Here is a 24,812-nt window from a genome sequence, read left to right as displayed (position 1 = left end):
ATTAAGTTAAATCTTTTTTTCAATGGCTTTTCCTCAACAGGATAACCATCATAAAAATAAAACAAGTGCAGATTTGTTTGTGATTCAAATAAATTAAAATCGAACATTTATTGAACATTTGTTATACTGTTATTGAGCAAAATTATATTGCAATGATTATCACTATTGTTTAATGCCTAGCAATACTTGCAAGGTGCATGGAGAAGGAAAACCAGCCTCAAAGGGTCGAAAGTCCAGCAACACTTGTACAACGTATAAAGCAGCTTTACTGAAAGATGTTTCAGCTTCTGGCCATGGATGACCCAGGTGAACGCCACAAGCCACAAAATATGTCAGTCTCACAATATTTACAAGTTCTCAGGAACATCAAATGAACAGGAAGTGAAAGTGGCACGCAGTCATAGTGACGGTGCATCGTGCAAAAAAGAGCTTCTTCCAAAATTGAATTATTGATGCTATAAAAACATATCCCGCGACCCGGCATGCAGAATAAGTGGCTGACGATGGATGGATGGATGGATAAAAACATATTTTCTTTTAAAAGGAGCATCCACCTGCCTTCTATATGTCAGTGGTTCTCAAAGTGGAGCCTGGAGTTTCATAGACTTTATGTTATAAAACATCTAAAAGACAAAATCCTATCAAAGGGGATGACCCTGGGACAAAAATAATTTGTGTGAGTTTAAGGATCCCTGACGTGAAAAAGTTTGAGAACCACTGCAATACATTGTCCAGTGCGAGGAGCTGAAGCTTATCCCAGCATGCACAGAGTGAGAGGCGGCGTACACCCAGGACACCCGGTCCATCACAACCTTCACAGACAAACACGGGCACACAAATCAACAACTGAGTCTCTAAAAGGAACACACACATACACAGTCTGCAACTTCGAATAACAAAAGCAAAACAATCTCAGCTAAGATTTCACCGCAGTGCTAAACTGATCCAGTGCTCGTACTTCTCAGAAAATGGGTCAGCGACACAAGAATTCCTGGAGCAACTCTGCTCGTTTCCAGCCAGGGATGTCATGCTGAGCTCAGCACTAACTCTGTGCTTCCTGAGGGGACAGAGCGGACTATAATCTTACATTTTCACTGAACATCGACACACACCCACTCTTAATCCTTTTACAGAAAACTCAACACGCTCTCTTTCGTCATGTGACCGCAGCACTGTCTGCCAAAACCTACACAGAGTGTTATCTGTTGCGGAATGATTTGACACACACTGTCGCCAGTGAGGGTTTGAACTTCGAACTCCCAAGCCCTGGTTTCCATCATGGGAACTGGCGTCTCATGTGACGCCCCCACCCCCGACGCTTGGCGACTACAAACATTTCTGGAACGTGCTAATGTCGCGGACCGTCACTACTTTGCACAGGCTGAGATTTTAAATCATATTTACCGGATCAGATGAAATTAAATAAAAAGGAGGAATGTGTGTCTCTGCAGTTGATTAAATAAATTTTCATGTCCGTAAGAAAATGTTTTCCACGTGCTGGAAATAAACCTGAAATATGAGGATATGATGCAACCGTCCTGCTGGAAAAGAAGCAAAAACAAGACTTTTTAAAGTCGGGGAATTACTTTCATTGACGTTTTTATTGGACTGAACCACTCAGCCCACATTAAAAACTTAAATCCAGAGATTAAATAAAGTTCAAACTTCAGTTTGTGGCCATTCTTCACAGCTATCTGCAGTGTTTCATTCAGCCAGGAGCCAAATGTCTTTTTATTTGGATACTATTTGGATAATTTGAGGCCCTTTTCAAGCTAAATTTTCTGATTCCTGCTTCTCAAATGTGAGGACTTGCTTCCTTTTTAATCCTATGTGATAGTAAACTGAGAGTCTTTGGCTTTCAGACTGTCAGTCGAATAAAACAAAACATCTGATCATATCGCTTTGGGTTTTAAGGAAATTATTATCAGCATGTTTCATTATTTTCTGACATTTTATGCACCAAACAACTGATTGATGGAGAAAATATTTGGTGGATGCATTTACACTGAGAATAGTTGTTATTTGCAGCCCTGTTTCAGACCCAGCCCTCGCAAACAAAACCTCACAAGCATGATGAAGGATTAAAAGCTCAAGTCTTTTCAGTGTTACTGTGACTCATTCAGTGCTTGAGTCACCTTTAAAAGGTTAGGTGAGCATGACTATGACCACAGGACTGCCACTTGCCTGTTTGAGTTCAGGAGAGTGAACGAATACCACCGTCGCTACGTATTACTGTACTTTAGCTCTGACGCATCTTGGGGGTTTCACAGTAAGTCTTACCGGTAGCTCCCTGACTGTGTGAACGTGAAGAAGAAGAAGGCCGTTGCTGTAAAAGGCAGCAAACCAGCGAATCCCTTCTTCCTCACATGGATGAGGGAGGAATTTTTACCACTACAGAGGCAAAGCTGTGACAGATTGTCAAGCTCATGACAGCTTTCAGTGTTCAAAATGCCCCTGGATGACCTTTACTCGGTGAAAGGAAACAGTCGTGATAATCGTTTTACAGCTTGTTGTTCACCTCCTGAACTCCCGAAATCTGCTCACCATTCTTAGTATCAAAAACGGTTGCCTTTCCGTTCATTTGACCATTCACTCGTTTCACATAGTCGCTACCATATGACCTTGTGGAGTTAACAATGTGGTGTATAAATATAAAATCCAGTTTACTGTACTTCCACATGTCTGACCCATAAACATCATCTGCTAGTGTTTATATAAGTTTATATAAAACATACACTGCAGGACTGTGTGACCGCTCCTCCTTTTATTTTGCTTTGTGCTTTATCATCTTGGTAAGAAATTCCATCTCTTCCAGTTTTTTTTTTCCCCCTTCCTGATCCAGTTTTATTCAGTTTAAATCGTTTTGTTTTCCTTCGACTTTACACTTGTTACAGGCCACACACAAAACGTCTCTCTCACTCAAAGCAGGTACTAAAGAAAAATAAAAGTTTTATGTCCTTGCTTGCAGACGCAGCCATCACACTCTGTTTCCTCGTCAATAAAACATTACCACAAACAACGGAGGTTACGTGGTGCCAAGAGTCAACGCTGTAGATGTTTATCAGCTCAAATAATTTAAAGAAAACAATGAGGACAATAAATACAGAGCAGAACATCAGCACGTCAATAAATGAAGAGATGTACAGAATCAGCTGGTATTAGTCTGAATGCATTTTTAATATCAGAGTCCTTCCCGTCTTTTTGTCCCCTAAAAACAAAAATAACACAGGCAGCAATGCCATACAGCGAGAACAAGCACTAACATGCTCACTTTTTCCTCTTGACAGCAAAGGATTTCATGGGAAAGGCGGTCCTTCTTTAGACAAAGACAGAACGTTCCATTTGTCTCATCCCTAAACCTCAGCTGGGTGATTGTTACGATGCTTTAACCTGCTAAAGTCGGGCTTTATTTATCGAAGAAACATAAACAACACCCTGCAAATACACTGCAACACGGGCATTAGGAGCACGACTGCGTTGCTCAACAACACCTTTGTGTCCACTAGTTGTAGACAGAAGGATCAGAGTATCTTGATATTAGTCTCAAACTAGTATTTAGACTAGCAACCCCTCCTACATCCAAACTCTCTTTTGCCTAACACTGGAGGCTCAGGAGTCCCTGAGCAACAGTTTACACAAGGATAAACAATTACAGCCGGGCTAATAAGTATGGCTTTTAAGGAGACTTGCTTGGCAACAAGTTCAAGTGTACACTAATGAGCAGTTAGCGACCTCAACAGCGCTTTGCATAGCCTCATGAGGGGAAAGAAAGGGAGGAAGTCTGAGGTGAAATACTATAAAAAAAAGGCAGGAAATAAAATGCAAGAAAAAAAAAAATAAAAATAGGCTCACGAAAGTTTACTGCTTTCATCTGTTTAGGACACGAGCTGGAGTTTATTCAGTGATGTGCCATCACAGATAGTGTCAGCTAATGAATCAATGTAAAGGGCTGGCCAAAGATATTATCACAATGAAAAATGTCATATCATTCAATATCGACAATTACCACATTAAAAGGTCAAATCATTATTTCTTTCAATGTTAAAGGCAGATTTTTGCTCCTGAGTGAAAGTTAATTGTGGTTGTAAACTTTTCTTTATGGTCAGAACAAACACTTGATGACAAAGAAGTGGATTACTTAACTAATCTGAGGTAGAACATTAAGAACAATTATCTTTTTTCAGCAAATTTGCATGAGTAAATATTAAGTAAAATCTTATTTTCAGTCCCTTTTCCTCAACAAAATAAATATCTTAATAGAAAAATTTGATCAGTTAAATAAAAAATGTATTAAACATTTGTTATATTGTTATTGTTTTACTGCCCAGCCCTAAACACAGATGAAACCAGCGAGTTTTTTTGTGTAGAGTTAAATTAACCCGGTCCTACATACGAAAACCTCCCGATTTCCCCGGAGTCGGACACACAATTATATAATCGACCAAGAAGCAAAATCACTGCTGTCAGACGTAGCCTGCCTTAAACCTGCAACTCCAGTTTTGCTGATTGTCGTGTTTCTATTTGAACCAAATCCACACACACACACACACACACACTCTTCTGGGTTATGATTTCCTTTCTCAAACCACCGTGTAATTTTAAAAATACATGACTGTCAAGTTAGAAACAAGGCTGTGTTTCTTCACCATCTCCTCACTCCTAAAGAGCTGACACAGTGGAAAACACATGGATCAGCCCAACACAACTCACATCCACTGAGAGAAGACTTCCTTCCTGTTAGCAGCGTCTCGCCTCTCGCTGTCAACTAGAGGGGCGGGGCGTGAGGTTGGTGATGTCACAGTTACATCAGTAGTAGCCAGGCAGCTGATATCACTGTCTACAGCTTTTTTTCTAGAAGTCAACATCTGACATCGTCATTTTTTAACGCGCCAACTTGTCCTGAAAGTTTGAATGAATCCTCTTTTTGGTCTTAATTTGATTTCATGTTTAAACTGAAGAAATGGACAGATTTTTAGCTACGTCATGATCAGCAGTGACCAGGCAATATCTTGATATTACATTGTCCATTACGCTTTTGAATTTTTCTCAGATTTGCTTTTAATATGCTGGGAAAATGATGATCTGGACAGATAATCTGGAAGGGTCTTGAAGTTACATAAGTGGAGAGGAAGCACCACAATGCTCACACTTATCTCTTTGCAAACGCAGTGTGTAAACTGTGTAAGTAAACAATTTAGACTCTCAGAATGTTTGTATGAAAACAACTGGAGGAACAGACTGCACCAGCTTGAGGTCTGGGTATCTTTTCTGTTTAGATGAGGGAAGGCAGACCCATAAAAATAATGTGATTAGACAATATCAGCAGTTGGCAGTCGGATTATGTCTCTGGCTAACGTCGCCATGAATATTTTATCATGCTTTAGATAACTTCTGGAGGAACATGCTGTTTTTCATTCCTGCAAACAAATGCTGCTGCGTCTTCAAGAAATCCCTTTAAGAAGAACCTGAGTAAGATTTAAACTCCTCCACAGCAATGGTTGATTATAATACATGGGCATGAGGTTAATGGGGTTGTTAATCAATACCAATAGCTCAGCAATAACCTTGCCAGGAGCTGCAGCCTTTAGAAAGCAAATGCTAAAAACCTCTTTTCTCAAGCCAAAAATGCAAATTACCAAACTGTCTTTATCTCTCTAGTCTGCATGCTAATATACACTGGATGTTTCTGTTGGCTCTCTGCTCTAATTAGCTAACTTCAGCTACCTTAATCTCCACAGTGAATTGCAGAGGTCGACTCGACACGAGCAAAGGCTGCGTCAATTATTAATGTGAGATAAATCTCTTCTCTGTGCGGTGAAAAGTTATATCCGGACCATTAAGAGTTTGTTGTACTAAGAGAAAAAAGTCGAGTCATTGACGTCTAGACGACATCATCAGTAACCGGGCAGCGCTGGTGCAGGAACTAAAATTTACAGATGTCACAGATTAGAGGAACCCGCCCACAAACACTACTAGTACGGTAACTCAATTTAATGGTTGTTTATATGTTCTGATGTGAAGTCATACCAAAACCACATTAAATTAAGATGGTAGAGGATGTTTCCAATTGGACTGCGGAAATAAGCTGTTCTCACATGTTGTTCTGCTTAAATATTCTGCCATGAAAATCACCGCCAAAGAAATGACGCTTAAAGAATACTCATATCCTGGGCCATGAATCACAACCTTGGTTCCCTTACCGCTCTGTTGTTGACTGTTAAAGCCACAGAGATTAACATGGGAAGGGGGGGAAACCGGTTGGTGGCTTCAAATCCTTCAGTTCAAACTGAACCACGTTTTATAATGTTTAAAGAAATCTTTATTGCTACCCTAGAAGTCAATTTGAGACTAATACAAACAAGGTGCCCATTTATGTGTGACAGGTTTTGGGGATTTAAAAGTTGTAGTCAAATACAGTATAAGATATTATATTGCCTATGATAGCAGATAGATAAGATGTTTATGATTATATGATTATATCTTAAGAGCACAAACAAATAAAAGGACAGTCTCTGTTTACGAACGCAGTCCAGTTGTGAGTTGTAAAACCAAAGCACCATGTGCTGTAAAATGAACCGCACTCGTTTCTAAGACAATATACTGGCCAAACATACCTGTCAACGCAAGGATCAAAAGTTACACCACTGGAGGTAAGATTTTACTTTTTGTTTTAGGCATTAGAGAGCAGACAGGAAATGAGAGGATATAAAAGGTAAATCAGATATGAAATGCCACAAAGATCCCCGGGGATGTTGCAATTACACGGTCGGTGCCTTAAACCTCTTGATGGATTTAAAATGGCTGAAATTATGATTTTTTTCTTGTAGACACTCCTAATGTCACTACAAGGTTTAATTTATTTAAACATATATTAAAGATTTCTACAAGGTCTTAAAGCCAGTTTCATTATGTTTTTACTGCAACATTTTTAAAACCGCAGAAATATTTCCATTTCTGTGCTTGCACACTTGGGCTGCAACTAATGATTATTTTCACTGAATATCATATTATCTATTAATCAATTAGTTGTTTGGTCTATAAAATGTCAGAAAATGGTGAAAAATGTTGATCCGTGTTTCCCAAAGCTCAAGAAGGCGTCCTCAAATGTCTTGTTTTGTCCACAACCCAAATGTATTCAGTTTACTGTCACAGAGGAGTAAAGAAGTCAAAAAATGTTCACATTTAAGAAGCTGAAATCAGAGAAGTTTTGACATTTTTTCATAGGCAAAATGACTTAGAACGATTTCTAGATTATCAAAATAGTTGGTGATTAATTAGTCGACTTATCGTTGCAGCTCTATTGCATCCTATCCTGAATGGCCTCAAAAACTTCTTCATGCATAAAGCTTCATTTTCTCCGTCATCCAGCTCCAACTGGACCCTGTCTTAAAACAATATGTGTGTGCAATTGCCTGAGCTGAGAGGGGGGTCGTCGTCCGTGGAGGAAAAGTCCAGAGTTGCTCCTGCAATGTCCACCAGATCGTCATCATCATCATCACTGGGGCGATGAAGACCGTCAAAGCTCCCGGTGCTATATCCGGAGTTATCCATCTCTTCAAATCCTGTTAGCAAAACAACAAGAGTAGAGAGAAAGAGGGAGGGAGAGAGAGAGAGTCCGTTAATCAAACAGCGACAGACTGCAGGATTTTAACCACTGCAGCATGAACATCAGCTTTTTACCGCTGTCACTCCTGGCTGCATATTTTCGATACAAGCTCGTCCAAAACTGAGACATTCTATAAATGAAAGACAGCGGGGTATAATGAAATACCAGCCTCCCTATCTTCCCCCCTTCAACTGTGATTTCATGAAACAAATTCAGGGAAGTGTTGGTGTTGCTGCTGAGAAAAAAAGACAGCCGACTGGGACAACCACAGCGGGTCCTAGTCTCACCCGGCTCATCATCATACACAGTAATGACAGCGCATCTCCAGTTACATTTCCGCTGTTTTGGTCTTCCTTTAACTCTGTGGATCGCGTCACGGTTTCAAAACACACCGCAGCCGACGAAAAGCAGATTATTAGCCCGGACTTTGGCCTAGCCTGTTAGCCGTTAGTGTTTTAGACGAGGACCAACCGGTGTGACAAACTGACAAAAATACAACCGTTGAGCTAACTTAACGCTGGTTTAAATGTCGCCGCGTTCAGCTCACTCACATTTAACGCGTATTTCTCTGAATAAAGAAGATAAAAATGCAAACTTAAAGCCTGACTTTACCCGTGAAGAGAGAAAGTAGTCGCCCAGCTCCCTGAAGAAGTCTTGTGACTCGGATTTGCCCCGCCGCCGTCTTCTTCTGAGGGCTGCTTATGTCAACACAGCCCGTGTAAAACTTAACGCTCCGCAGCGGCTGCCCCGTGAAAATCCTGCGTCACTCTCCGTCCTAAAAAAACGACTGTTTTAAAATGCTAAAAGTGTGCGATATGAGGCCATAGTCGACCATTATCTTCGTTAGATAACCAAAATGTTAAAATAGTGTGAACTTGTCAGCAGTACGTGTTATTTTGTGCCGCTTTAAACTGAAAAAGTCAAGGTAGATGAAATTATCTACAACTTCCGTTCAGGGCAGGCAGTTGGTAACGTATAGCTACCGTACAGAATCCTCACATTTTACGATTTTACAGTCCCAAATTAATCGTATCCACATTTTAAATTATATGACATCTATGTTCCGCATATTACATTTAAGCGTTCCTCCTTTTGCGAGATATCAATGTGTGCCGCTTTATTTTGAAGGCGTAATCACTCAATTTCCGGTTTAACCCTAACCCTTTTATGGCTGCCTTGACATGTCCATCTGCACGCCAGGAAAACCAGTCGAGACAAGAGCTATCGACGCTTCTCCAATGGAGCAGGGTTCAGTCATGCAGTTCGACTAATCGGTCATCTATATTACACTCTGGCCTTAAACTCTGCTATGTTGTTTCCTCTGCATAATATTTAATATGTGGCTGATATAATCCATATTTTGTAGTATATGTTACTACTGTTGTTACCAGCCAAAACATTGCATTTGGGCTTCAGTGCATTGCTCAGTAGCTCATCCGTAGCATACAGTTTAGAGTAGGGCTTTGAAATAAAACAATAATGATAATTATCGAAATATAATTTTCCTCAACAACAATATAAGAACTGTTCAATAAATGTTTGATTTAATTTGAATCGTGAATGAATCAGCACTTATTCGCTATATTAAAATATTTATTTTGTTGAGGAAAAGGGACCAAAAAAAGGTTTACTTCATTTTTCCAGTGCATAGTTGTTGAAAAAAGATTGTAAAGAAAATATATACCTTTATTAGTCCCACTTAGGGGGGAAATTGCGTTTGGCACAGCAGCACAGAGGAATGTAAAAAGACAATAAAAGTCAGTAACAGTTTTCGTAGATTTGGAATAGATTTATTGAATAGGATAAATCCCTTGAGATGGACCATCTTGTTTTCGAGGGGGTCCTAATATGTATAATCATCATAATTGGTTTGAATGTTCTGACCATATAGAAAAGTTTAAAACCACAATTAACCATCTGATTTCTTCCCTCGTGAGAAAAAATCAGCATTTAAACTTGAAAGAAATAATGATTTGACATTTGCCTCACAGCAAGAAGGTTGTGGGTTCAAGTCCCGGTTGCCCCGGTCTTTCTGTGTGGAGTTTGCATGTTCTCCCCTTGTCCGCGTGGGTTCTCTCCAGGTGCTCCGGCTTCCTCCTGCTGTCCAAAGACATGCGGCCTAGGTCGATTGGTGACCCTGAATTGTCAACACATGTGAGTGTGACTGGTTGTTTGTCTATGTGTGGCCATGCAATGGACTGGCGACCCCTGCCTTTTGCCCGATGTCAGCTCGGGAATAATCCAAAAAGCTGATGAACCTTGTTGTATGAAGGTTATAGAATTGTTATTTCATGATGTTGGGTGTGAGGAAGTAGAAAATATTTTTTTTAAATCGATTCATATTGGTAATTAGATTTGGAAGAAGCCAAAAGTTAGAAAAAGGGTTTAATCAAAACTTGGCTTAGTGCTGGAAATTTTGTGAAATGTAATGCTCAGGAGTAATGTGGTATCTTATCACTAAGGCTGCAACTAAAAATTATTTTTCATTGCCAGTTAATCTTTCGATTATTTTCTTGATTAACTGATTAGTTGTTTGGTCTAATGTCAGGAAAGTGTTGATCAGTGTTTCCCAAAGCCGAGATAACGTCCTCAAATCAGTCCGTAAGGATTAGGCTGGGAACCGGAGGGCCGCCGGTTCGAATGCCAGTTCACCTCCTGGGCACTGCCTTAAGCAGGCCCCTGAACCCCCATCTGACCCTCAGTGTTGCTATGGGTCCTGTTTGTGCATGTGTCTTTCTGACCTGTGTGTAAATAACAAGAGTTCAAGGGGATTCAAAATCAGTTAAAGGCCGACACCTTGTGGTCAACTGTAAGAAATGAGTCGGGGCTCCTGTAGAGGGAGTGTGGAGCATTTATTTAGAGATTTACAAAGAGTGTGTGTGTGTGTGTGTGTGTGTGTGTGTGTGTGTGTGCAGACCCCGACATACATTTACTCAAGTACTGTACTTAAGCACAAATTTGAGGTACTTGAAATTCACTTTAGTATTTCCATTTTATGCAACTTTATACTTCTACTCCACTACATCTTACAGGCAAATATCTTACTTTTTACTCCACCACATTCGTATAGCAGCTTTAGTTATAGTTACTTTTCAGATTTCAGTTTTTTAAACCATTCCTGTCCAGTGAAACGCCACAAACATATGATCATCTTACAGACCATGATGCTTTGCTGTAAATTAAACTACCCAACAGGATATAAAGGAATTAAAATGAACTCAACTTTAAACATCTACAGCTGTAAAATGCAACATATACATTAAAGCAGCAGGAATATTAATCCAGAAACATCAGATATAATAGTGAAACACTGTGAATGAGTGCTTTTACTTTTGATACTTTTTTTAAATCAAGGGCTTTTACTTGTAGTGGAGTATTTTCACAGTGTGGTTTTAGTATATTTACTGAAGTAAAGGATCTGGATATCTCCAAAACTGGTGAGGCGTTTATGGTATCCTGGTCTGTAGCTCTCTGATTAATTATTGTTACCTCTTTTCCTTCATTACTTCCCATGATGTCTTGTTTCTCTCTGCACACCTCCCACTCATTCATCTTCTTTTCCTGCACTCCACCACTCTGCCCCTCGCAGCCCAACATAAACACATCCCCACCCTACCTCCCACAGCGTTTCTTGCCTTAGTGGGCCTGTTTCTCTTCACTTCCTTCTCTCCCCTTAATATAAACTCAAACATTCAAGTTCATCTTTGTTGAAGTGACCTTGTAATAATTAACTTTCTATCTGTTCCCTCCATCAGTTTCTAACTCATTCATTCCCATTTTAGCCACTTAGTTGCTTTAATTCCCCTCATTTTCTTAGATTTGGATCACTTCGCTCACTGAACTCATTTACGCCCCCATGTTTCGTCTCCCATCCTTCTTTTCCTCTTGTTCCAGCTCTCCTTTCATTCCCACCAGTCCTCTGTGTTTCAATCTGGGTCAGGCAGAAGAATGCACTCCCTCGTTGCCCCAAAAACACAGATTCTTCACTTTTACAACAGCTGTTTTCTTTATTATTTTCACTAACCCCCACCTCTCTGTCTCTGTGAGGACAAACAATCCACCTAAAACACTCTCTCCATCCTAGTTTTCATTTTTTATGAACTGCTCCAGTACCACTCAGTTGAAAGATCCACAAATACCGCCGTCCCTTTTATCCCAAGAGGAGGATAGGAAAGTATTTCAGGGTGGGATGTAAAGAAAATACATTTATCAAACCACAAACAGGCTTTTAGCACATTTCTGATTGTGAAAAATGAAAGTTTCTTTTAAAGTAATAAATATTTTCTGGCCCCCAGATTCCTCCCAACAACTGATTAATCATCTTTTGCTGGCATCACATGTTACAGAGGAAAGCTCATTCTTGCCAAGAAAATAACATAAAACATGTGAAAAGGTACCAGTGATAAAGATATTAATGGTAGGTGAAAATAAAGAGATGCTATGTCTGCATTTTAGCTTAATCTGTGCACAGTTGAACAGCCTGTCACAACATGAGAGGTACACCCAAACTGGGCAAACACCCCATGTCCTATTGAACGGTTAGTATCATGAACACCGCTGCACAAATCCGTCCAACATTAATGTCGTCAATGAGAGCTAAGCTGGTATTGGGATATGGTGCCGAACCTAAGCCGTGTTTACCGGCTTCTCACTGACCTGTCCTACTCTGCTTCTGATTGGCTAGTAAATCCTTAACTAGGAACTGTGCATGTGCAACTCCCAACAAAGATCATTTAAAGACAAGATGTATCACCCTATATCTAAAGCGGAGCCTTCAACACATAGGGTGAAAAGAGAAGCTGCAGCAATGTGCAGTATGAAAAGAAATATGGTGTTTTTGAAAATTAAACCATGTAAACCTGTTCTGGTACAACCCCTAAATAAGATTTTGAACCTGAAAATGAGCACAATATCACTTCAAAACTTGTCCTTTATCATTTAAACATTTAAAAAAAATCTGCCTCTATTATAATTTTAAAACAGAAAGTAAAGATTTCAACTTACTCTTATATATAAAAATATTGCATCTTTTATTTATGGATATTTTTTCTCCTCAATTTTAAATTCACACATATTTTTAAATTATAGTTTTGTCTCATAGGTCTTTACAAATATGTGTGACATATGACATTGTCCATCATAAGAACCACGTTTTAGATACCTTCAGGATCATATAACTGGCAAAAAGTAGTCTGAAGTTAGTTAGCAGTTAGTCTGAAGTAAATTATTTAAAATTGTAACTGACCATTTTTAATTTTTCCTAGTAGGAATGGGCAACTATACAAATGAGTGCAAGTACAATCTTAGCACATTGGAGGCACTGTTTCTGAAGGTATTACAGTTCTGGAAGTACTTTTATTTATTCTTATTACTGTATGTACTGATATCTTTAGTATTTTGCTAACTTAACCAAGTGTTTATAGAGTAATTACATCTATTCCAAAAGATAGATCGAGTTGTTTAATTTGATTTTACTACAGTTGTATGTACACTTCTGACCTTTTGAACCGTTTCATTGGTGTAGCAATATGCTGGACTCCAAGCACTGTGAAGGAGTGACGGCGAAAGACCAGAAGAACAAAGAAAAAAGTTATATGACCAAGAGTGAAGGTGTTTAAACACTGGAGAAACCTCAGAGATTTGAAATTGGGTGTGTGGGGGGGGGGGGGCTCTGAGGGAGCACTGAAGGGAGGGATTTCCACCACAGTGAAACAAGTTTTCCCCAGAGGAGAATACATTTTGGCACCAGACACTGAAGCGGCATAAAGAGACCGTTCACCCATGAGGACATAAATCACAACAGGAGATGCAAAAGCTAGTTTAAAATACTATTATTATTATTTATGGTACTTTTCCTCACGAGTGTTCACGCAGTTACACAATTTGTAATGCACTTTTACACACAAAAAAGGGTTTTGTAATAAATCGAAATTACATAGGAAAACATGAACAGAAGAAATATACTCTCTTACTGGTCCAACAAGCAACTCTTGGTCCTCTCTTGTCAAGTCGATAAGTGTTATAAAAATGTCTGTATTAGTACAAGAATACACGAAACATGTACAACAGAGAGCAAGTGTGTGTGTGGACATCTTAAATTCAGGGTTGTTTGGTAATAAAACAGCATGAATTGTCTGAGAGAAACTAAGGAAATGAGGAAAAACAAGCGTAAAACTGTAACTTTTAATAAACTTTAAACTGCAGATTTGCTGCTTATTACCAGAGCAAGAGATAACCGGTGAAACTGATTAAGTATTAGAAGTGTCTGTATTTTCACTCAACAGCCAAAATATACACATTTCCTCTTCCAAATCCCTCTAATCTCTTGTTGAGCTGCAGTTTTTGTTTGTTCTTTCTGTATTTGATTTACTCAGAAAAGCAAGCAGTGCTAAACTGTGTAAAACCTGTCCAAAGGTTAGGATACCAGTTAAAGTGTGGGAGACTTTGGCAAGATCACAAATCACAAGATAAATGCAGGAAACAGCAAAAAGCAGGTGTCTGTTATTTAAGATTTGTGATGGTGGATTATTAACTTTAAAAGCAGGAATGTGTTTAAATCCTGTGTTTCAGTACAGTCAATGTGTCACAAATTTGGAAAATCTATGTGTTTGGCACTTCAAACTATAAGTCGTAAAGGAATAGTTTGACGTTTTGGGGAAATGCACTTATTTGTACTCTTGCAGAGATTTAGATGAGAACATTTGATACAACTTAGCATAGCATTAAGACTGGAAACAGAGGGGGAAAAACTAGCCTGGCTGCAAAGGTTAGCATCCACCTACATGTACCAGCACCTCTTTTAGCTCTAGCTCACCATTTAACATGTTATAGCTCGTTTGTTTAATTTATACAAAAACTAAAGTCTACAGCTAACCTGCTGCTGTGTTGTTGTGTTAATAATGCTGCAAATGACCACAATATTTAAGTGATGTTAATAGAAACAAGTGTAAAAACAACAGAAGGCTGGCTGTTCATGTCAAAAAGGCTAGCTTAAACTGCTAGCCTGCCACTTACACTTTTGTTTTTGTACGAATTAAACAAGCAAGATACAACGTGTTAATTTGGGAGCTTTAGAGGTGCTGGTGGATTTTGTTGACTTTGGACAGAGCCAGGCTTTCCAATTTTTATGCTAAGCTAAGCTAACCGGCTGCTTGCTGTAGCCATATACTCACCGTACAGACTGGTGTCAATCTTCCCATCTAACTCTCAACAAGAATGCTAATAAGCGTTCTTTAAAGTACTGTAAATATTAAAGACACACATTAAATGTCAACTTGGCAAACAACATTTTGAAAACAAGCTCACAAAAAAAAAAACTGCAACTCTGGCTTCCTGTCAAACCGAACTCTCCATGAGATTCATTCCCCATCAAAATATACAGTAAACGTTGATTCTTCCCGGTCTTTTCGTTCATCTTTTACAACCAATTTTTTTACAACCGATTCCAGTCTTTTCATAACATCACAATCACTATATACACATCGTATACATTATGAACACAAGTGTCTTCTGTACATAACAGTTATTACGTGACAGTATAAGGAGTCGGTGGAGTGTCAAACCCCACACAGTGAAACAGCCACAGACATTACAGTAACAGGAATACAAAGTGATATGATGATATAACAGTAGATAATACAGTATATGTATCACTGAAGGCAAGTGTCAGCCAGCAACAAAGGTGAACACAAAAAGAGAAGTTACACGGTTAGTGAACTTCCAAAAGGCAGTTAATAACGCAGCAAATGGCATCTGACAATATTGACTTTAGTGTTGTTAACAGAAAACACAGTTTCTTTTAGTTTGAAGCACCAGAAAAAAAAGTCTCCTTCAATTCTCTGAACCAGGAGATTTAAATACAAAAGAAGAAAACATACAAAATAAAGCAGCGTCTGAGTGACACATTCATTAAGCGAAAATGTCTTTGGCAAACGTAGTGTGATACTGGTTAGAATAATTGTAGTGTAAGTACAGTATGTGTTTCCGGCACATCATGTGAGGCAGACAGTATAAAGTCCTTCCTTTGGCCACAGAAAGTAAAATGTGGTTATCAGGCTTTATTTTTACATTCTTAGTTAAGTGATAACCTCATCATGAGTCCTCGCTCGAGTTTCGGTCTTTCACTTGGGTGAAATTAGGGGAAAACATCCTCTTGTTGTCCTATGTTCACAAACAAAGGCTTCAGTAATGTCCAAATCCATTGTCCTCTAACCATCAACGTGCTCTCGGCTTTCGATATGTTTCTGGTGTATTTCTGAAGACGGTAGTTTTCGGGGGTTCTGTGAGCCCACGCTCAACTTTCTTCCTGGGCTTTAGCACTCAAGTCCAGTCTGTTTTTCCTGTTTGACACCTTGGACAAGTGCCTCCGTTCTGGTCTTCATTGAGTGTTGGAGTCAAATTTTCCCTACTTGCCTACCCACAACAGCTTCCAGGGTTTTTGAGCTGTTAGTTTGGTCCTTGAGCTTCTGGATCTACAGCTCTGATGATCCTTAAAGGATTTGTTTGACATTTTGGAAGGTTAAATATGAAGCTACAGACAGGCAATGCTTAGCTTAGTTTAGCACAAACACTCCAGGAAGTCAACATAACAGTTGTGAGTTTTAGAGGTTTGGCAGGCAGATTATGTTACTTCTGGACGGAGCCAGTGAACTGAGAGTGGTATCAATATTTATCATCTAACGAGTGGCAAGTAAGTGCACAAGCATATTTTCCAAAACGTGAAATGATTCCCTTAAGAAACTCTGTAAATAAATGTTTTTACAATCATGTACACTGCATGTTTACTACCTCTTTCAAATCTTAAACTGGACTCGAGTCATTGTTTTGTCTCGATCCTCTTTGCCTCTTGACTTGTCGCCTTGAAACTGCTCAGACTTAACGCGACTCCAAGCCCTGCTCCTTCATCTCTTTAGTGTTTGTTTTTTTAATAATGTCCGTATCCCATCGACATTCCTATTCCAATTCCCAGCCCCAACCCCAGGCTCTCCCTTAGCCCCCTCAGCTGCTCCTCTCCCAGCCGGATCTTGTCCTCCAGCTGCCTCTGCTCCACCAGCAGGGCGGCCTTCATCTTCACATAGTGGCTATGAAGGAAAAAACAGACATTTTAAAAATGTACACTAATAAAACATGTAACTTGGATCAATCTTGAATTGTAAACCTTTGTAACTTTATATTTTGTTTTAGCTTTTTCTTTATGTGTATGTTATTATGTTTTATTGTGTTGAATGTTATCCTGTCTGTGTACAATGTGAGCTCCAGAAGTAACAATGTTTCTTATAATGGCAAAAAAATAACTCTTTTAATATATCACGACTTTGAATATATTGCAGTTTAGTTTATTTAGTTTCTTGTTCCCTGTGACAAAATCTGCAACCCTCTGAGCCAAATTTTGAATACATTCTAAATTTTGTGGCCAATAAAACATTTGCTTCTTTGTTGATGTCTTTGTGTTAATATGTCTGAATAAGTGTTACCTGTTTACAAAAACACTAATTTTTCAGACTAGAGCTTAATGGATATAAATGCTGGTGTATCAAATGTAAGCTGCATAGACCAAAAAGCTAGGAATTACATAAAAATCCGGCAGTGTGAAGTAAATTAATTAACTTTATTTAGTTTGTGTTATCCTGCTATGGTGCACTCAAGAGACACATTTCCACTACAGTGGATGATAAAGTTGTACTGTACCTGTAGTCTCTGTGGTGCTCGGGGGAGAGGCAGCGGGCCAGCACCCGGCTGACGGCCTGCTCTCTGCGGTCAACGTGGTCCTTCAGGTCCTGAGCCTCAGACAGCTGCCTCATGAGCTGACGCTTCTTCTCCAGCAGGGGGAGCTGGAGGGCAGCGAGAAGGGAGGACGGCCGACAGAGATAAGAGTGGGAGTTATGTGACTACATTTAGTACATTTGCCGATTTGTCAAACAACCCAGTTATTATTTTAATCCCTCCCATTAGCCATCCTTCTTACTTTTCATCTTTCTGAATGCTTTTTTGTATTTCACCTTTTCTTTTCTTTCTTCCTGTCTGAATCTAGCTAATGTAACAGTGACTAAATGTACCAAATAGTTTAACAACAGATGCTATCTTGCCGTCTTTATCTCACTTGTGAAGCTCAGCTGTGTTGATGTACTATTAAGACATCATGCTGCAACAAAGACTGAATAGGATTTACATCCTTTAACTCGATTTTAAAATGTTCTATCATCTAAAATGTTTAATACACATTCCTAGTGCATTCAGCAAATTCGACAGACACCTCACCCCCTGCTGCCCTTTCTCTGGCTCTGCTCACCCTGTCATGGTGCTCTGTCTCGGGGTCCAGTGTGTCTAGCGTGGTCTCAACTCTCAGCAGCCTCCCAGACAGCGACAGCAGCAGGCTGACCACCTTGTCCAGATCGCCGATGAACATGCGGAACTTGTCCACCTCATTGGGCTTACACACCGCCACCACCATACTCTCCACCTGAGGACGCAGGCAGGCACAGCACAGCTGAGTTCAAGGAAAAATTTGGGATGTCCCGATTGGCCTTTTTTGGGCCTTGATCTGATACCTATAACAATGGGTATCTGCAGGGTCCAATACTTATATTTACTTAAATGTAGATTAAATATGTATCTGACACATTGGAATAACAGCTGTAACGTACTAAAGCTGACATACCTTGCGTTTTATGATCTACTTGCTCCAAATACTTGAGTCCAGCTTTCAAAATATTAAGTTTATAAGTTTAAATTATTGATTTCAAATATAAACTATGAGTGAATACCTATTAAAGTGTCAGGAACACACTACTTTCTCCTGATGGCACCATTTTGCATCCCTTCATAGCAAAGCATCTGATGTATGAATTAATTATGTTTTCGTTTTTACTATTGGTCGGACAAAACAAGAAATTTAAATATGCCAACTTGGGAGAAAATATGATGGGCTTTCTTATTTTTATACATTTATGGATTCATTAAGGATCAATCAATCATGAAAAAAAAGCCAGTCAGTGACAAAACGAAAAGATGAATGAACGTGAGGATGATATTTTTCCCCACCTCCTCTCCCAGCTGTGCGTTGGCTCTGATGTCATCCTGCAGTCCCCTCTGAGCTTCTCTCAGCACTCCCAGCTTCTTACGGAGGCTCTCCATCAGCTGTTTCTGCACAACAAAAGGAAAACTGTATAAAAACCTCAAAAATTGAAAGGACAGGCAACACGTCTCTCAACTTCCAATCATCATCGTGTTAACTTTGACTGGAAAACACTAAAAAAAAACACAGCACACATAAAATGCTGATTTTCCCACACTGCCAGTTAAGTAGCAAGACAGTAGCAGCACGTGTTACCTTGTACGTCAACTCGTCGTCCTCGTCCCTCTCTCTGTTATCAGTGAAGTCCTTCATCTGCGACAGGAGCTGAGCTTTGGCTGCCGACGTGCTGTAATAAGAGGAACAGCTGGAGCTCGCACCAGACCGCCTGAGGGCACAGAGAGGAGAGTTTATTTTATTAACACAGAGATAAAACAAACTAAAGCGATAAAGCAGGCGCACAGTCGTAAAATACAGTGATTACAAAAGTACAAAAATACGAAATGCCATCAATTATCTGTGCTAAGTGAGACAGAAGAAAAACAAGGGGCACATGGAAAACATCTCAACTCCAAACAAGCGAACAAAACAACAGAGATAAGCTGTGAGGCCGAGTTGAAACTGCAGCAGTTAACAGAGCAAATGACACCAGAAATGACATAACAAAAACAACATCTGTTAAACTACAAAGAATATAAATGAATTCAAATACATATATTAATTCATATACATTTACTTTCAATGGCTTGCAGACTGCAGGATAGACCAGCACTGTGTCGCACCAGCTGTGTGTTTATGTTCTCTCCTAAGTCGGGGTGTCAAGTCGACACTAGAGGTTTAGTAACTAAATCAGCCACTAGAACTGGTTGCACTAAGATTACTTGGGCAGAACCTCACTATTTTGGAGGTCAAGTCAAAGTCAGTTGGCCAATCGACAATCAAAGATATGAGACCCATCATTAAGTTAAGGTGCACATTAGCTTTCTGGCTGCCATGAGCCCCTTGGCATCACAGCACATCATAGTAAGCTAGATCAATAAATTCATTACTGGATTACTGAGGTGCAAAATGACAAGCAATTAATAAAAACTATTACTATTAAGAAAAACTGCAGTTTTATCATTAGTGAGTATAATTCTGTGACATTTTATGATTTGTTGCACGTGTAACTATTTAGTTGTAACGTAGAGTTACGTTGTAATTTATCTCCCTGGTGCAACCGCTTCTATTTTAGTAACGCATGAATCGCAACTTAGAAATAATTTACGTTATAACTGGGCTACGTTCTTACACAGAGCTGGTGCAAAAGGCTGAAGCTGAACATGGAATTAGTTAAATACTGCAATTATAAATATAAACTTAATTCCAATGTGTGTCCTGTTTATGTTGTTGTCTTCATACTTTTGTACATAATCCCTACTTGATTTATTGTGTATCTGGGCTTTGTGTATTATGTATATTTTGGCAAATACTTAATATAAATATTAAAGCACACAGGGCTCGTGTAAGTTTTGACAGACTCTTCTACTGTAACTATCAGTAATGCATCAAATGAAATGTTGCTGTTTACAGTTTAACAGACATTTAAATTCACAACTCAAATAAGAGTTCAGCTGCATTTCACTTTCACTGATCCAACTGCTCTCAGTGCGAGACATCGACTCACATTTCAGCTGCCTTCGGCTTTCACTCTTACATTGTTGGTTCGTGCTTACATGCGAACTGAAATCTCAGCTGCCTATAGGGAGCTCTAACACTTCAGCTTCGGGTAACACATGAACTGAACATGTAAACCCTTTTAGTGCTTCAACTTAAACTGTAAATCCCATTTAATATTTGCACCTGCAATTTTTCAGCAAAGCCTTTTGTAGTTTTAAATGTGGTTTTACCTATATTTGCCATTTAATATAATGTATATTGATATTGGAAAAAGATTCTTATTAATATTATGATATTAATTTAAACCGTATCACCCAGACCTACATAGATGGAATAAAAAGGAGACGAAAAGCGTGAAAGGTGAGAGGAATTAAGGAGGGCTTTTAATATATTTCACCCCATTTAGATATTATAAGGGAAGCCGTCTAAATTAACTGTCCTATACTGTCCTGTGATTATCTAAAGGACTTGTCTTTCAGTCATACATGTGGCAACAATTACCCATCTGGCACCTGTGTGGGCAAAAACCTACCGCAGGGGGAGAGAAAAAAGAAAAACTGGCTGTAGTAAGGTGCTCTGGAAAGGTTGTGGGAAAGAGGGAATAAGCTTAGTGACAAGAACAGTTAGGTCTTGTACAAATCAAATGGTCTGTGTAATTAATGCGCGACACACACACAGAAACACACATTCCACCACTCAGACTTAAGCCATGTAGTTCCCGCTCTCGTTACCTATCCAAGCTGTCGGTGTTGTGCTCTGTGCTTTGGTAGGCCCCTCTCCAGCTCTCTGTGCCCGACTCTCCCTCACTGCTGTGGGGGAAGAGCTCCTCCAGGCTCAGCCTCTCTCTGCTGCTCTCCCCCGCCTCCATCTCCTCCTCCAGAGAGCTGCTCTCTGCCCTCGTCCTACCCGACGGCGAGGCATCGGAGACCGGTACGGTGTCGATGTCCGTCTCCAGGACGGTAACCGGCAGCGCGAAGCATGGGAGCTCGCTGGTGATCGGCTCGTCCTCTGCTGGAAGTCCCTCGTCTTCCTGGAAATCATCAATGTCTGTTTCCATTGGGACGTCCAAGTCTGCGTCCAGGCTGTGTGCAGGACTTGGGCTGAGGGTCGTCTCTGATTCTGTTCCAGGCTCGGGGATCTTCTGCAGATCGACGCTCTGAAAGCCTCTGTTCATACGGAGCTGCTGTTGCTGCTGCTCGTAATCGAGGGCGAAGTAGGATTCAGGAGGTAAAACCCGTTCAACGCCTCCGTTTTCTAAGACAGGTGCAGGAGTTGAGTCGCTATGAACTCTGGGAGACGGAGCCCTCTCCCACTCGGCTCCTGGTCTCATGTTGGACTGATGTTTGTGAGGCTTCACTGTTACTCTTTCCTGGTCGGGGCTGTGGCTGACGGTCATCTCAGATAAACTGCAGAGACACAGATACACTTTATTATCACATAAATAAAAGACGTAAGTTGAGACAAAAATGACCACCTTGAATAAAAGTACTGTCACAGCAGATGTCTGTATGAATAAATCTTTAAGGTCATTTTTAGTGATATTCAGTTAAAAAAAAGCCACTCAAGGACTCAAATGTGACTTAAAATCAATAACGTTACATGGCCGTGACTTTGTCAAGTCAAATTCTAGTGAAATGATTTTAATCAAATTAAAACCTGCTGAAAATATTTTGTTGAATGAATTTAACTGCTGCAGTGATGTCACTGTGCACTGCAGGGTGTGGTCAGTACACTGTGACATCACTGCTGGGTGTGGTTACAGGCGCAACAGACTTTCTAACATTGGTCAGTAAAACAAACCTTTTCAGGTAAAGTTAATCTTTAATTATTATGTTTTCCATTCAAATCCTGTATTTTGAAAATTGGTTAACAAAGCAGGATTAACACACTAAAACTGCTTTAACTGTATAAACCGTGAACCATGTTCACATATCTCACAATGAATCTTGGAATATACCGCCCAGCTTACCTGCTCACACTGTTATCTGTCGGTGGTGGTGGAGGTAGAGACGATAAAACCTCCTCTCTCTCCTGCTGTCCGTCATATGTGCTCCTCGGGTCCCTCTCTCTTTGGGGCAAAGCCACCGGTCTGAATGCCCTCCGGGAAAACATAGGACTGGGCGGAGCAACAGTAAACGCCCGATCCTGGAAATTAACCTGATTCTGATTGGACGAGGCGTGGGAGATGTGCTGTTCCTGCGTGTGTGGTTGATTCTGGTTGGACGAGGCGTGGGGAAATGTGCGTTCCTGGGTTTGAATTTGGCCGCAGCTGCAGCGCAGGCAGCCATCCGACACTTCCTGCCTCTCTGGAGGAAGACTGTAGGACCTCTGCCTGGACATTTCAAGTTGAGAGATGTGCGAGGAGGAGTGATTTGAATAGTTTCCTTCTAAGGTGTTGAAGGAGGGAGGGATCGAGTGAGGAGCAGTAGAAGAGGAGGAGGAAAACAAGTTGTGGTGAGAAGCACGTCTGCGGTGGAACTGCTCCCACTTCGGGGGCGGTGGTCTCGGGGGAGGTGGCATCTTCTTCCTGTTTAGCCGGGCAGAGTTGGCAGCTTCTACTGCCCTGACGCCGCCAGCTCCTTCCTCCACCTCGCTCAGGGTCTGGCTGGTCGCAACAGAAATCGATGGCGACCAGCGGTGGCTGCTGTCGAAGCGGAGGTCATTTTCGGACATGGCTCGTCCTCTGAGTGAGAGAGGAGCCGGTGGGGGAGCAAATGTGTATCCGTTGTGGTCATCGTTGCCGCTGTCAACCTGTCTGGGGCCCCATCGACTCTGGTAGGGGTGCTGATGATACTGATTAATGGTCTCTGGAGGTCTGGACTCACGTCTCCAGCTTGCGTAGTCCCTGGGATGTGGAGATTGGAGTGACAGAAGATAAAAAAATGATTTCTTTGTCAACAAGCAGAGTAAAGGGAGCAAGAAAATGCCCCAAAACTCAGACCACAGTCCTGATTCCTAGTTTATATATGAGTTTTGAGTCTTAAACTCTTACTAATAATAAATAAATCAAGATTTTTTTGTAACTGTAACTTTAATTGTTTCTTATTAAAGTAGAGATGATTATTTAAGTATGATTAAGTATGATTATTTAGGATAGATCAAGTGACACAAGATGATTAAAACCACTCTCATGCTATCAAGTATAGAGCTGGAGCTGGGACATAGTTAGCCTAGCTCAGCATAAAGACTGGAAGCTCAAAAAAAAAACAATTTGTAGTTTTAGGTTATCGTTTTTGGGTTATAGTTATGATGTATAACCATTGCTTTAAAACAAGAGACAGGTGCAATGACTGTGTGCAGTGAGGTTGCCAGAATGGTACCATCATGCCTGTACTGAGAGCTACACCAAAACCTGTGCTCACTGACCTCTAGCCCTGCACTGCCCCAAAGGTTTTACATTACTGTTTGTGGATGAGATTAAACAAAAGAAATTAAGTTTGTTAATTAGTGTGTTTTCATCTTTGGATAGAGCCAAGCTAGCCATTTCCCCCTGTTTTGTCGTTATGCTAAGCTAAGCTAACTACACTGAACAAAATTATAAACGCAACAATTTGTTTTTGCCCCCATTCATCATGAGCTGAACTCAAAGATCTAAGACTTTCTCTATGTACACAAAATGTCTATTTCTCACATATAGTGTTCACAAATCTGTCCAAATCTGTGATAGTGAGCACTTCTCCTTTGCCAAGATAATCCATCGCAGTCAAATTTCCACATTGTGAAACAAAAACAGTGGTTCAATTACAGAAAATTTGTCCTTTTTGCATTCCAGACTCAGTGAACTGTTTCTGTCTCAGGTCAAATATGAGTAGAGGCCCTTTTTTCAAGCCATGCGTGTCCTAAATGTCCCTCTACATCCCAACATACAGGAATCACCATCCAACCACATATCATTATGGTCACATTTTGAGCATGGATGATTGGTCTGCACACTTAGAGCTCATTATAGTCGAATTACAGCCAGGCATGACTGAGCGGGATTTCCGCGCGTCAGTGTACAATGGGCCGACCCCACCTAAAGTCTCCAGAGACTCACTTAGAGATGACGCTAATGTGTTTCTGTACTGCTATGTCAGTAAAGCAGAATCACAAATTTAGAGGATAATGTAGTGAGAAATATTTAATATGAGAAATATTTCATGTTTATATGAATGTGTGTCTGTGTTTATAGTTTATTGCTGCTAAAGGAAGTGGCTCACCTCTCAGTCAGGCTGTACTTCCTGTTGAGCTTTGTCGTTTCCTGTTGCCGGGCGGGATACGTCTGTGGAAGACATTTACAGCCGATTAATAACACCAAAGGAATGAAGGACGCCTTCAATCTGGTGCTAAGTGTTGGTCAGCACAGGTCCCTGCTGAAGGGAAGTGTGTGTGTTACTCCACCCTGCCGTGTACTTCAATGTTGATAAGATTAATAATTTTTATGCTTCTATTTTAGATCTATTTTTAGATTTCAAAACACATTTTTTTATGCTTGTC

At 40.2% G+C, this 24,812-nt stretch overlaps 2 protein-coding genes across 8 annotated transcripts in view; both read right to left on the bottom strand.

Annotated features, from left to right (window-relative positions):
- The window catches only part of clcn5b (chloride channel, voltage-sensitive 5b), a 36,607-nt gene extending 27,906 nt beyond the window's left edge, over positions 1 to 8,701 (bottom strand). Inside the window, exons 1-2 of one of the 4 annotated variants that reach the window (XM_046064612.1) lie at positions 8,681 to 8,701; positions 7,413 to 7,562 (exon numbers count right to left, since the gene is read on the bottom strand). In XM_046064612.1, coding sequence (XP_045920568.1) covers positions 7,413 to 7,551 — 139 coding nt within the window. In that variant the 5' untranslated portion in view covers positions 7,552 to 7,562; positions 8,681 to 8,701. Of the gene's footprint in view, positions 1 to 7,412; positions 7,563 to 7,680; positions 7,817 to 7,893; positions 8,050 to 8,218; positions 8,581 to 8,680 lie in introns of those variants that run through there. The other 3 variants (XM_046064610.1, XM_046064611.1, XM_046064609.1) reach the window with 3 other exon arrangements.
- Positions 8,702 to 13,422: 4,721 nt separating this feature from the next.
- The window catches only part of shroom4 (shroom family member 4), an 82,451-nt gene continuing 71,061 nt past the window's right edge, over positions 13,423 to 24,812 (bottom strand). For all 4 annotated transcript variants that reach the window (XM_046064260.1, XM_046064261.1, XM_046064263.1 and 1 more), the window contains 8 exons: positions 24,536 to 24,597; positions 22,306 to 23,181; positions 21,068 to 21,742; positions 18,936 to 19,065; positions 18,647 to 18,748; positions 17,895 to 18,065; positions 17,294 to 17,436; positions 13,423 to 16,686 (listed from right to left, as the gene is read on the bottom strand). In XM_046064260.1, the coding sequence (XP_045920216.1) occupies positions 16,530 to 16,686; positions 17,294 to 17,436; positions 17,895 to 18,065; positions 18,647 to 18,748; positions 18,936 to 19,065; positions 21,068 to 21,742; positions 22,306 to 23,181; positions 24,536 to 24,597 (2,316 nt within the window). In that variant the 3' untranslated portion in view covers positions 13,423 to 16,529. The remainder of the gene's footprint in view (positions 16,687 to 17,293; positions 17,437 to 17,894; positions 18,066 to 18,646; positions 18,749 to 18,935; positions 19,066 to 21,067; positions 21,743 to 22,305; positions 23,182 to 24,535; positions 24,598 to 24,812) is intronic.

This window comes from Micropterus dolomieu, linkage group LG12, assembly GCF_021292245.1.
Source record: "Micropterus dolomieu isolate WLL.071019.BEF.003 ecotype Adirondacks linkage group LG12, ASM2129224v1, whole genome shotgun sequence".
NCBI lineage: Eukaryota > Metazoa > Chordata > Actinopteri > Centrarchiformes > Centrarchidae > Micropterus > Micropterus dolomieu.
Note: the sequence above shows the minus strand (reverse complement) of the source record. Positions and strands in the feature narration are given on the sequence as shown.